Source organism: Mauremys mutica, chromosome 10 (genome assembly GCF_020497125.1).
Source record: "Mauremys mutica isolate MM-2020 ecotype Southern chromosome 10, ASM2049712v1, whole genome shotgun sequence".
Lineage (NCBI taxonomy): Eukaryota > Metazoa > Chordata > Testudines > Geoemydidae > Mauremys > Mauremys mutica.
In genome coordinates, this window is record NC_059081.1 from 58882850 (window position 1) to 58896886 (window position 14037).

Sequence of the window (14037 nt, forward strand, 5' to 3'; positions counted from 1 at the left end):
TTAGTTAGCATGAGTTAGGCTAGCTGTGATCCTAATGATGTGAGATTTGTAGAAACAAGATAATGTGAGACAGAGTGAACTGTGTGAAAAGTTATTATGACCTTGCAATGTGCAGTCTTCCTTTTTTCTAGTAGTGAGACAAATAAGATAGCAAAGAAGCTTATGTATAAACAAATGCAAATGTTTTCTTTTTACTGTCTCCAGGATTGCTAGCTATTGTCTGTAACAAAGGTATAAATGCTTGCTGTGATTGTTTACTAATTGAGAGAGACCTGTCCGGGGCAAGGGGCAACCCTGTTTCCTAGGACACTCTCTCCCTCTATTGTAATTACTAGAGAAAGAATAAAGTATTTGATTTTGCTGCACCCAAACAGAAAGCGAGAACTGAGTTTTTCTTCGACAGATCAAAGCAAGTTCAATATAACGCGGTAAGATTTTTTTGGCTCCCGAGGACAGCGTTATATCGGGGTAGAGGTGTAGTTTGGAAAATTCTTTGAAACTGTGATGTGTTCCATAAGTGCTAAGTAGTAGTATGGGGAAAGCAGCCACTCTGTAACTCAGGCACCCACAACCTTGAACATGTGTTCTTCCAAGAAGAGCATGAAAATAAGTGCTTCAAATCATTCTTCTCTCCTCAGAAATCTTTTTTTGTTGTTGTCTGCTGGCTGGAACAGTTGGATGTTTGAATTAATAACAGAGCCAGTTGCTTTCTGTCCACAGGAAGCAGAGCCATTGTGATGGAGTGCCAGTATGGGCCCAGGAGGAAAGGTTTTCAGCCCAAAAAAACTGGCGAGCCAGAAAATGCCTCCTGCCAGCTGTACAAAGCCACTTGTCCAGCACGGTAAGCTGATAACTGATGTAAAAGAGCTTGCATCTCAAGAAACCTAACTGGTAACTGTGTTGTGACATAAATTTATAAATATATTTTGCTTTGTCTCCTATACAAGTAGGAGTTAATGCTCATTTAGAGAGAAGAAGGATAAGTTCCTGTAAAAGTGGATGTGGCTCGAATCTGAGAGGTCTCCTAAATCTGTTATTTTGGAGTTCTATTTATCAGGGAATGTATAGCTTTTGCCATTCACCAAAGACCTCTTCCTATAAAACTCCAGTGGCATCTTCTCTATTCTCATCCCCCCTTGAGCTTTCTGCTGTCAACTTCCTGGGTTTCAGAAATGGCTCTGCGCTCTTCTAGTTCACTTCTTACCTGACTGACCAATTCTTTAGAGTACTTCTGGGGATTCTCCACCTTTTGAACCTTTTTGCTTGAGTTTCCTGCAGTTTCTTTTTTATAAAAATAATCTGAAATAAAATAGTTGATGTTTCTGCCTTCTCCTGAGGGAGAAGTATAATGAAGCTGGATTTCTCTTTTTTTGTTTTGTTTTTTCTTGGAAGGATCTATATTAAAAAGGTTCAAAAGTTTCCTGAGTATAGAGTTCCCACTGACCCCAAAATTGACAAGAAAATCATAAGAATGGAGCAAGAGAAAGCTTTCAACATGCTGAAGAAGAACTTGATAGATGCTGGAGGGGTCCTCAGGTGAAATTTCCACTCATTTCTTATCTTGAGAAATGGGGGGGGGGGCGCAAAGGAAAATCAGTTGTTTGGCTATTTTTAAAAGGGGCTTCATTAAAATATCTTGTAAAAGGTAGAAAACCATTCATAAGGGAACTCCTAAGTGTTTGTAAATGTGTAACATGCTGTACTGTGGGAGTTATGTAAAATATGCTTCAGAACACAGACAGAAGCAATTATAGGATTGTGGGCATTACCAACAATGAGCCAGACCTCTCCCAACCTGGATGGCTTTGTGTCCCAAAGGCAGCTGACAATCGGAGGATCACTCCCAGTATGGGAGGATCTTTATATGCTGTACATTGGTGCAATGGCTTCTCCTTCACAACCTGCCTTCCTGTGGCTGTCGGAGAGCATGACTGGGAGAGGAGGAGGGTGTGGTCAGAGCAGTCCTTTATCCTTGGGGCTGTTGGCAGCCAGCACGAGGTAGCAGAGCCTCAAATCAGTTGCTTTTCATTATGGCAGGGGACCAAAGTAGCCCCAAGATCAAAGGAGCACACAGGTGACTTAAAACCATCTTTGTGCACACATACATACACTCCCTCCCCACTACCCACCCCCAAGCTGAATCGTGCTGAACATTGCTGATTCACAGCAAGGGATCTGGGCTAGAATTTTTAAAATGTTAATAGACAAATCCTAGGTGTGGCTTCTGTGAACAGCCTGACAGAGAGACCAAAAGAAGGTTTTCCCCCCTACAAACCCTTATTCATGTGGTAGAACGTATTTACATAGACCTATTGACATCAGTGGGATTATACACGAGTAAAGGGTTGCAGTACTGGACCCATTTACTTTATTTGCATATGACCATAGTGAGTGGGGGGTGGGGGGAAAGGGAACATTAATAATTTCTGGTGAAGATAATGTCAGTTTCAAGAACCATATTAAAACCTATATACTGTAAACATAGAAGGCTCATTAATGGGTAAGTGTAGCTGGGCTCTACCTAAAGGGTTTGATCTTCTGCATTTGATTCACCTCTGCCAGCAAAATCCAGGCTGCAGTCATGCAATGGCAGAATGTCTGCCTAGGAAGGGTCATAGGGTGAGGATGTTTTATAAAGTTATACTCCATTGGGGACCTGGAACAGACTGGTATTTTCCAGGGAGAAAACAAGGCTAGAGAGAACCCAAGAGATGTGCTGAATCAGCACATCTCCTTGGCAGATTCTGTCTGTATAGTCCTGTTGAAGCCCTAACTGCAAATGAAAGTAATTCCCTTTGGCGAAGGGCAGCAGCAGTACCACTGTCTACCCTTTCAAAGAGATGAATTCACTCTTAGGTGCAGCTCTTTCCATGGGCTGAAGGGAGTGCTTAATCCTCCCTCTGCTTGCAGAGATGAATTAAACCCCATATTTGCTTGTAATGCTTAGGCAAAACTGAGTGAGCCAAGGGTAGTGAGTCTGAATATTTGTCTGTCAATGTAAATTAGTATTATCTGAACATTATTTTTTGTTTACATGCAATACATAAAAGTATTAAATAGAAAAACAAAAAGTGGAATAACAATGTTTCTGTGCAATGTCTTTCATCTGAGGATCTGAAAGCATGTCACAATTAAGCCTCACGCATCCCTGCAAAGTAACTAACTATTGTTATTAATCTCAATTTTCAGACTGGGAGACTGAAGCATAGTGAGGTTCAATTATTTGCTCAAAGCTACAAAGCAAGTCAGTTGCATAACCCTCGCAGTGTGCTGCTGTCCAGTCTTTCTCTAATGATTATACCACACTGGTAATCTGTCCCACAGTATTTCAAAAAGAAAGGCATAGATGGACCCTCCATGTTTGGAATATACTGTCCATCAGAGCAACTGTATTTATGTATTTCATCTACATATTGGTCAGAAAGCATGTGGTGTCAAAGCATTGATTAAGATACCTCCCATATGGACTGATTCAGCACCCTCAGCATGTCTGCGTTGCCATTTGGGAGAGCTGTGTTTGATTCCTTGTTGATTCTCTCCGTCACTGGGCCATCAGGATTGGGGAGTGCTACAGAGCAGTATGTGGAGCTGGGGGAGTGGGAGAGGAAGAGTACCTTATCTAGTTAAATAGCCACCTTTCTTGTCAATTAAGAGGATCATTGACATGAAAGGCGTCCTATCTAGTGCTTAGCTGTAAGGATGGTACAGTGCAGAGATTCAGTGAGAGGGGTGGCTCAATGAATATTCCCTTCAGATCTCAAGCCAAAAATCCTGTACTGCAGTATTGTACTCTTTTATGGAAGCTTTGGGGCACAGATTTAAAGCTTCTTGAAAGAAAAGAGTGATCTCTGGGAGTGTTTTGTTTTAGGTTTGTACTCAAAATTATGTAAATTTGTTCCTTTAACTATGTGTTTGCAGTACAAGGCAGACATAGTCACTGTTCTATGTGGGGGGGTGCTAGTAATGAATGCTGTTAGTTGTGTATATATACAAGTCTTGTGGATGGTCTGATTAGAGGGTCTTCATTCAATAGCATTGTTCTCTTCCTGGGTAAGGATTTAAATAAATGATTTTGTTTTACTGTCTTTGCGTTGGAATTGTACCTGGAAACGCTCCTTCTCGTCAGATGGTATGTGCAGTTACCCACCCAGCAGGCCCACCAGTATCACGAAATGGAGACCTGCCTCCCTCCTTCACCGTCCGCTTTTCCCACATCGTCTCCTGAGGAAGAGGAAGATGCAGTGAGAGATGAGAACTGTACTTTGCCCTCCCGACTTCACCCACAAGTAGCAGATAAAATCCGAGAACTGGTGTCTCAGGGAATAGAACAAGTCTATGCAGTGAGGAAACAACTAAGGTATAGCATAATCTACTCTAACTATACTGCCTTCTTTCCATAGCACTTTATCAACTATACATTCAGTTAATCTGACTTGAAGCTATGTGGCAATGCTGATGCTTTCACGAATCTATCCCCACATATAGCATTAGCTGAATTTATCCCCACATATGGCATTAGCATCTCAGTTTTTTTTATTGGACTTTACCTTAGATGTAACTACCTAGTATTTCAGCTCCTTGCAGTGCCTCATACCAGATCACCATCTAGGGCTGCTTTTCTTCTTAATGTTGGAAATGTACATTTTATTGAGTTAGCTCTGTAAAATTTCCAGGATACCTGAGGAGAAGAGCCAGGTCATGGGATCTACTAACTTGTTCTTGTCTTGTAATTTTTAACATGTTTGGAACATATTTGAGGGCAGAGACAGAGGTGGATGCAGAAGAAGGAGAAACATCTCCTAATATTGTAAGTGTGCTTTAACTTTTGACAATACCCTTTTCCCCCCCTCCCCTTTCCACTACTTGACAGAAAGTTTGTGGAGCGAGAATTATTCAAGCCTGAGGAAGTACCAGAGAGGCATAACTTGTCCTTCTTCCCAACTGTGAATGACATCAAGAACCACATCCATGAGGTGCAGAAGTCCCTGGGAAATGGGGAGATGGTGTATAACTCAGAAAGCATCCCAGCAACGGTATTATTGGAGCTTCATGCTTTCTTCTCCTTCTTTCTTTCTGAATCTCTGAGATGAATCCTGCAGACTTTACTTAAATTTTACTACTTGGCCCTTATTCAGCCAAAGCTCCCACTGACTTTTTATTCCCACTAGTTAAATTTTCAAAGGAAGTTTTGTCTGAGTAAGGATAGATTAAATGTAGGCCTTTTAAAGCATATATTATCAATGAAATGTTGCTAACAGTTGATACTTTATGCAGTACTGAGGTATATAATGAGAACATGAATTTAAGGCAGTGTGGTTGAAGAAATGAGCACAGTGTTCAAAGGTCCTAAGTTTCAATCCTGGCTCTACCACTGTGTTGCCTTGGGGAAGTCATTTCACAAGTCTCTCTCGCTTTCCTTATCTGTAAAATGGGGATGAAACTTACCTGTCTACCTCACATGGTCTAGTTAATGTCTGTACAATGTTTTGAATGTGCATAGTGCTATATTAATGCTAAATATGATTACTCTACTATGTAGTAAATGTGTTTAACAGTAAATACAAAATATAAATCTTTATAAGTGCGCAGTACCTCAATGTATGTTGCCCCTTAATTTTCTTCTCATATACGGAATAATTTTGGGCAGGCATTAACAAGGATTTCTCCAATTGTAAGACAGGATTTTTTATTAGCTATGAAGGAATTGCCAAGGAACTGGCAAACTCAGCTCTGCCAGAGTGTAATGTGGACAAGATTTTATGCTGCTTGATATAGGCTGCTACGATAGACAGGCCCTCCTCCACCACCCCCAAGTTCATTTGGTCCTGTAAATTGGATGCATGTTTAATATTTAGCCTAAAGGTTAACATTAAAGAACCAAAGATCAGATAAAAACACTTTGACAGACATAGAAAAGTGACATGGACTGGAAGACCTGGGTTGGTGAGGATGTTATATTGACACAGGTTAGCATTTGTAAGCCTTCTAAGAGAAGTAGGTTTTTAGTTGGGATTTGAATGAAGGATGGCTGCTTTGCATGCTGGAACTGGAAGTCTGTTTCATCTGTATGGGATGGCATGGAAGAAGGCATGAAGACAAGAAGGAAAGTAAGCGACTGGTATCCCTTATGATGGGACATAGTAATAAATAAGAGCTGAAATGAAGGCAGGTGCATAACCTTGAAGACAGCAATTTGAATCCTAAACTGGATGAAGGGCAGCCAGTAGAGGTATTTGAAGAGTGGAGTAATGTGGTCTGGGTGGTGAGTGAGGATGTGTGTATTGCATTTGGAATGGACTAAATGGGAGTGAGATGGGGAGACGAGAGGATGAGGTTGCAGCAGTCCAGGTGAGAGAGAACTATCGATGATGAGGAATGGATGGATGGATTATTTATTTATTTATTTTGGTATGTTGTAGAGAAAGTGGTATCAAGATTTGTGACTCCCACTGGGTCTTTGGCTGACTGAGACTCAGCCACCCACCGGGTGATGCCTCACTCCAAGCCAACGCATGGAGGGCTAAGTGAGGTTTCAAGAGCCTCAGATTGTGTATCGCTGATCTGGTGGCAATTTAATTTCATAGCATTTCAAGGTGAATTGGAATGTTTAGTTTAAAAAAATAAGTAAAAACATACTGTATTTAAGAGCTTAATTCACAAATGTACTTTACACAAGAGCTGAAAAGTTTGTTTGGTTTTTTAATATCTGCCAAGACTGGTTCTCCTGCGATAGCTGGTGATCCCACCTGAGGGAGGGCAGGGCACAGAATTCCTTTACCCTTCTCAGGAATTTCTGATGTTGTCTGCTTTTTGCAGGATACATACAGAACCTTTAGTTAACGTTCCAGCCTGTAAATGATAGAGAAAATTATTTTCAAATAGTTTGTGTTTAAAATATATCTATTTTCAGTTTTAAAGTCTACCTCCATTCTGAGGAGGATTTAGCCTACCAGACAGAAAGTGGTTTAGAATCCTTTTAAAAGCACAGTCCTTCACCTTTAAGAGTTTTAAGAAATAACCCAAAAATTCAGAAAGCACTCACTATACAGAAATAAGATGTTTTGACACTGATTTTCACTGTAGTTTGAGTCTGTACCAGTATTGTAGGGAATCCTGCTCAGCACCTGTCCCATTTCTGAGAACTGAGGTCTTTTTTCTTTCAGCTCCAGTGGACCACGGATGGTGGGAATGTTCTCACAGAAACAGTGACTGTTACATTTGCCTCACCACCTACAGAGGGTAGGAGCATATTGATATCTTACTTGTGTTCAATTTTTGTTTTTGTTACATGCATTATGAAAGTACAGATATCCTCCCTGATTTTTAGAGATCTTGCCATTATCTTCCCTTATTTGAACACACCAAGAAGTGACCATTCTCATTTTCCGCCCCCACACACCCTTTACTACATGTCTGTGGAACTTGTTACAATTCCTGATATGGCAGATAGCAGTAATTGAAAACTGTTGACTTTGTCTTTTACAACATCCTTTAACGTGTACTGAAGAGCAGAACAATTTGGGTTGGGAGGAAATGCTCAGACCCTTACAACATCTGTGTAGAGAATCTTCTAGTGCTTGCTCAGTGGAATGGTGCAGAAGGAGATGATATTCATTTTAACTTTTTTATTGTAAAAATACAGATTTTATCTGACAACCAGGCAGTGAGACACATTTCTTACCCTCTTTCTTCAATGATATTCTTGTGAAGTATCATTTTTCTTGGTGAATGCATAAAGTGAGGGCAGTATCTCTTCACAGCAATTACTATACCACTTAACAAGGAAGCGAAGAAAAGTCAGAATATGGATTTCTGAAGGAAGTAGCCTTGTCAAAATGGATTCTGCTCTAAAATCTGTTGTTGGGAGAGGTTCATTGGACTATCGTGTCTTTGCCATAAATGGGATTCTACTATTATTATTTCAGATTAAAACATATAGTAAAACAAAATTCTAAAGCTTGTGATTTAGACCTACTGACTACTCACATGCCTTAAGCTATTCACTGGCTTAAGTGCTTTTGCTGGATCAGGGTCCTCATTAGGTAGGAAATCTAAAACAAATTATTTACACACACACATTTTTAATGCAGCAAGCAATAATCTCTGTTTCAGGAATACTTGATCTAGACAGTTCCTCCCATTGGGTAAACATGTGACACAGAAAAAATCCTTCCCTGCTCTCTTTCTCCTGTTCTTGTTTAACATAGAATCACAGAACTGGAAGGCTTCTGAGAGGTCATCTAGTCCAGTTCCCTGCACTTAAGGCAGGACTAAGTATTATCTAGACCATCCCTGACAGGTGTTTGTCCAACCTGCTCTTAAAAGTCCCCAATGATGGAGATTCCACAACCTCCCTAGGCAATTTCTTACAGTGCTTAACCACCCTGACAGTTAGGAAGTTTTTCCTAATGTCTAACCTAATTTCCAACCTAAACCGCCCTTGCTGCAATTTAAGCCCATTGCTTCTTGTCCTATCCTCAGAGGTTCAGAAGAACAATTTTCCTCCCTCCTCCTTGTAACAACCTTTTATGTACTTGAAAACTGCTATCATGTCCCCTCTCAGTCTTCTCTTCTCCAGACTAAACAAACCCAGTTTTTTCAGTCTTCCCTCATAGGTCATGTTTTCTAGACCTTTAATCATTTTTGTTGCACATCTCTGGACTTTCTCCAATTTGTCCACATCTTTCCTGAAATGTGGTGCCCAGAATTGGACACGCTACTCCAGTTGAGGCCTAATCAGCACAGAGTAGAGTGGAAGAATTACTTTTCGTGTCTTGCTTACAATACTTCTGCTAATACATCCCAGAATTATGTTTGCTGGGTTTTTTTGCAACCGCATTACACTGTTGACTCATATTTAGCTTGTGATCAACTATGGCCCCCAGATCCCTTTCCAAAGTACTCCTACCTAGGCAGTCCATTTACCATTTTGTATGTGTGCAACTGATTGTTCCTTCCTAAGTGGAGTACTTTGTATTTTTCCTTATTAATTTTCATTCTGTTTACTTCAGACTATTTCTCCAGTTTATCCAGATCATTTTGAATTTTAATTGAATTTATCCTCCAAAGCACTTGCGACCCCTTCCAGCTTGGTATTGTCCGCAAACTTTATAAGTGTACTCTCTATGCCGTTATCTAAATCATTTATGAAGATATTGAACGGAACCGGACCCAGAACTGATCCCTGCGGGACCCCACTTGTTATGCCCTTCCAGCATGATTAAGATGAACCTCTTGAAAAAACCTGGCAGTTTTAGTAAGGGAGCAATAGCAGCCATGTGAAAGATTGTCTTCTTGCAAGATGTTTGAATAACACCATAGAGATCTGTGGTTTAGTTAGCCAACTTGATTAGCGCTATTGAAGTTATCTTGTACCTTTGTCTCCTCGGGACAAGGCATCATAGACTTGTTAGGAATATTATATAGAGGACTCTATTGTAGCATATTAAAGGGGCACTATTAATGTTATGCTTAAAGATTTACCCACAGAAACAGTTCTCCTATGTTGCAGTTCTTGCCTGAAGGATTCCTGGCATGTAGCTCTTGCCCCACACTACACACCCACCCACACAAAACTGATTCTTACCCTTGTTGTAGCAGGAAAAATACAAAAACAAATGTTTGGCTTGATGTGTGAATCTTCATAAATAACCTGGTGCACCTGATTCATGATGCGAAGCTCTGTGCACACCAGTGTATTTACAGTGAGTTGCACACTAAGCTGGGCCTTTGTTTTTAACTTCTATTTTAGCTGCTGCTGCAATGGATCGCTTTGAACTGAAAAACACCCCTTATGCTTGGAACTCTTAAGGTAAGAATTTCAGTATGGGCAACTGTCAGAATACAGGAGGTCAATTTTTAAGGCTTCATAATTTGAACAGTGTCCCTTTTTTTTGAGGAAGGCTCGCATGTTAGAGAAAGGGGGATCTTACAGAACCACCTGATTCATAGCATTCACCTTTATCCTCAAAACAAGTAGTGGCTGCAGGTATTTGTGTATTTCGGATGGACACACCGGGTATTTGTGCCTCCAGAAGCCATTTAGAAGTGGTTCTCGATAATGTGAGAATGGGTGGGCTTATAGTATTTGGTTCCTGGATGCTGGCAGTAATGAAGGAAAATCAAATCTTGTTTTATTTTGGCTCCACAGATGGCTCCCCAAGACAAATGAGCCCATTAAATATGTAAGCATCCAGTGAGATACTGTATTCTACCTGAATTCAGAGAGACTTCTGCAGAAACTGAATGCATAGGTCCATTGGGTATAGTTAGATGGTCTTTTTTTTCCAGCCTGATTTGTCTTCTATTTGATCCTGTAAGGATGTGTTAATCATAGAAATGTTTGGCTGGAAGGGACCTTGATAAATAATCAAGTCCAGTCCCTTGTGCTGTGGCAGGACCAAGTAAACTTAGATCATCCCTGACAGGTGTTTATCCAGCTTATTTTTAAAAATTTCCAATGATGACGACCCCAACCTCTCGTGGAAGCCTATTCCAGAGCTTAACTATCCTTATAGTTAGAAAGATTTTCCTTATATCTAACCTAAATCTCCCTTGCTGAAGATTAAGCTCATCACTTCTTGTCCTACATTCAGCGGACATGGAGAACAATTGATCACCATCCTCTCTATAACAACCCTTAGCATATTTGAAAATTGTTATCAGGTTCCCTCTCAGTCTTCTTTTCTCAAGACTAAACATGCCCCATTTTGTTAACCTTTCCTCATAGATCAGGTTTTCTAAACCTTTTATCATTTTTGTTGCTCTCCCCTGGACTCTTTCCAACTTGTCCACATTTGTTCTAAATTGTAATGCCCAGAATTGGATACAGTACTCCAGCTGAGGCCTCACCAGTGCCAAGTCAAGTGAGACAATTACCTCCAGTATCATACATACAACACTCCTGTTATTACACCCCAGAATCATATTCGCCTTTTTTGCAGCTGCAGCACATTGATGACTCATTCAGTTTGTGATCCACTATAACCGCCAGATCCTTTATTATTATTATTATTATTATTATTCTGCATTGTGCATTTGATTTTTCAGTCCTAAGTGAAGTACTTTGCACTTGTCTTTATCAAATTTTATTTTCTTGAATTCAGACCAATTCTCTTAATTCGTCAAGGTCATTTTGAATTTTAAACCTGTTCTCCAAAGTGCTTGCAAACCCTCCCAGCCTGGAGTCATCTGCAGATTTTTATCAGCATATTCTCTACTCTATTATCTAAGTCATTAATGAAAATATTGACCAGGATTGACCCCTTGCAGGACCCCACTAGATATGCCCTCCTAATTTGACACCATAACGGCTCTTTGAGTATGTTCTTTCACCCATTTGTGCATCTACTTTATAGTAATTTCATCTAGACCACATTTCCCTAGTTTGTATATGAGAATGTTGTGCAGAACTGTGTCAAAATTAAGGTATGTCACGTTTACTGCTTCCCTCCCATCCACTAAGTAAGTAATCCTATCAAAGAAGGAAATTAAATTGGTTGGCCTGATTTGTTTTTGACAGATCTATGCTGACTATTCCTTATAACACTATTATCCTCCAAGTGCTCACAAATTGATTGATTGTTTAATAATTTGCTCCAGTATCTTTCCAGGTATTGAAGTTAGGCTGACTGGTCTATAATTCTCAATGTCCTCCTTGTTCCCCTTTTCAAAAATAGGTACTATGTTTGCCCTTCTTCAGTCTTCTGGGACCTCTCCTGTCCTCCAGAAGTTCTCCAAGATAATTGCTAATGGCTCCGAGATTGCTTCAGCTAGTTCCTTAAGTACTCTAGGATGAATTTCATCAGGCCCTGATGACTTGAATACATCTAATTTATCTAAATAGTCTTTAACCTTACTTTTCCTATTTTGGCTTGCATTCCTTCCCCCTGCTTGCTAATATTAATTGTGTAAAGTATCTGGTGGTCACCTTTTTAGTGAAGACTGAAGCAACATAGGCATTAAGCACCTCAGCTTTCTTGATGTCAGCAGTTTTTTAGTAAGGCTATGATTATGTCACGGAAGTCACGGAATCCGTGACTTCAGTTGACCTCCGTGATATTTTCTGTCCTGGGGCTGGAGCTCCCAGCTAGCCCCATCCTCTCAGCTCCCAGCCCCAAGCCTAGTGGATGGACCCTGCAGCTGCCTTAAATGACAGTCTAAAATGGCTCTCCTCCAATTTCTTCCTCCACTTTCTTGAACAAATAATAGTCCCTGATACATTCCAAGAATTCATTGGAAATTTTGTGTTTTGCTGTATTACTTTCCCATTAATAGACTAGTTAGTCTCCCATTACTACCTGGTCCTGTGTTTTGGCTATTTCTGTTATTTGTCTTAGAAATGCCTCATCCACCTCCTCTTCCTGATTTGGTAGTCTATAGTAGACCCCCACCATGACATAATTCCTATTGTTTTAACTCTTTTATTTTTACCCAAACACTCTCAACTGGTCTGTCTCGCACCTCCTTCTGGACCTTAGCACAAGTGTATGTATCCTTTATGTACAGTGCAACCCCTCCTCCCTTTTTCCCCCCCCACCTGTCCTTTCTGAACAAGCTATGCCCCTCTATACCAATATTCCAGTCATTATCCCACCAAGTCTCTGTGATGCCAATTAACTAATAATTTAGCTTATGTACTAATATTTCCAGCTCTTCCTGTTTATTCCCCATACTCCTTTTGTTTGTGTACAGACATCTAAAATGTTGATCAGATTCCCCCCTGATTTCCTTCTTGTTACTCCTTTGACCCTTTTGTAATTTTCCACGTCCTCCCCTCAACATCTAACCATCTGTTAAGGTCACTTTTTTTAATACTTACCAGAGCTTTTGTCACCTGCTGTCATTAAACCTAGCTTAAAGCCCTCCTCACTAGGTTGTCAAGTCAGTGCACGAAAATGCTCTTCCCCTTTTTGGTCAGGTGGACCCCATCTCTTCCCAGCAGACCTTTCTGGAATAGCATCCCATGGTCAAAAAAGCTGAAGCCCTCCCATCGACACCATCTGTGCAGCCACGTGTTCATCTACAGGATGCATGTGTCCCTGCCTGGGCACTAACCCTCAACTGGAAGGATAGACGAGAACACAACCTGTGCCTCTGACCCCATCACCCTCCCTCCCAGAGCCCTGTAGTCACACAGCTGATCTGCTCAGGGTCAGACCTGGCAGTATCATTAGTGGCCACATGGATGAGCATCAAAGGATAGTGATCAGAGGGTCGGATGAGCATCGTCTTCTTTTCCATAATATCTCAGGCGCAGGCTCCAGGCGGGCAGCACAACCCTCAGGACATAATGTCAGGTTGGCAAATGGATGTCTCTGTTTCCATCAGCCGGGAGTCCCTGACTACCAGCACCTTATGTCGTCTCCTTGTAGGTGCGGTGGAAGTGCACCTCCCAGCCTAGGGGGAATGAATGGCTGCTCCTCCTCAGCCATGGGGATTTGCTCCTCACCTGCTGTTGCCAGTACAGCATACCAGTTCTTGGTCTTGATGGCTAGCAGCCAATCTCCTCCTCGCGGAGCAGTCAGTTCTCCCATCTCCTCTGGTGGTGCTGTAGTTAGCTGGTATCCTCCTTCCCAGATATATCCATTTGTGTTATATAACATTCATTTCTGCCGAAACTGAATATGATGTCACAAACAGGATAACTTCATTGCAAGACTGTGTAAAAAGAAAAGCTGGACTTTGAGGATACCAGCTTCTATTCAAGCACAAGTAGCAAGGGTAAAAGACATTGACTGTCCAAGCAGTCTCCTTTGTGTATAAGTTTTTCTTTTATTGCAATTTGTGCCAATATAGAATTGTTCCTTCAAACGATCAAGCAACAACCTGGGGAAAACTAGGTTGCTTGCTTACTGTGGAGAAATCCATTTCTTTCAATGTATGTCTCCTTCAGCCTTTCTCCTATCCTCTCATAAGCATGGAATCCCTGTAATTATCTAGCTTTATAGATCTTTATCAGTTCCCTGGGTTTTCTTTCATATCTGTTGTGATATGTGTTCCATATACATATGGAATTAATAAACATCTACAGAATAG

General features: G+C 40.9%; 1 protein-coding gene across 4 annotated transcripts in view; it reads left to right on the plus strand.

Moving 5' to 3' along the window:
• CARF (calcium responsive transcription factor) overlaps positions 1-14037 on the plus strand; it is a 62953-nt gene that overhangs the window by 39518 nt on the left and 9398 nt on the right. For all 4 annotated transcript variants that reach the window (XM_045033062.1, XM_045033061.1, XM_045033063.1 and 1 more), the window contains 5 exons: positions 721-841; positions 1393-1536; positions 4127-4357; positions 4871-5033; positions 7164-7239. In XM_045033062.1, coding sequence (XP_044888997.1) covers positions 721-841; positions 1393-1536; positions 4127-4357; positions 4871-5033; positions 7164-7239 — 735 coding nt within the window. The remainder of the gene's footprint in view (positions 1-720; positions 842-1392; positions 1537-4126; positions 4358-4870; positions 5034-7163; positions 7240-14037) is intronic.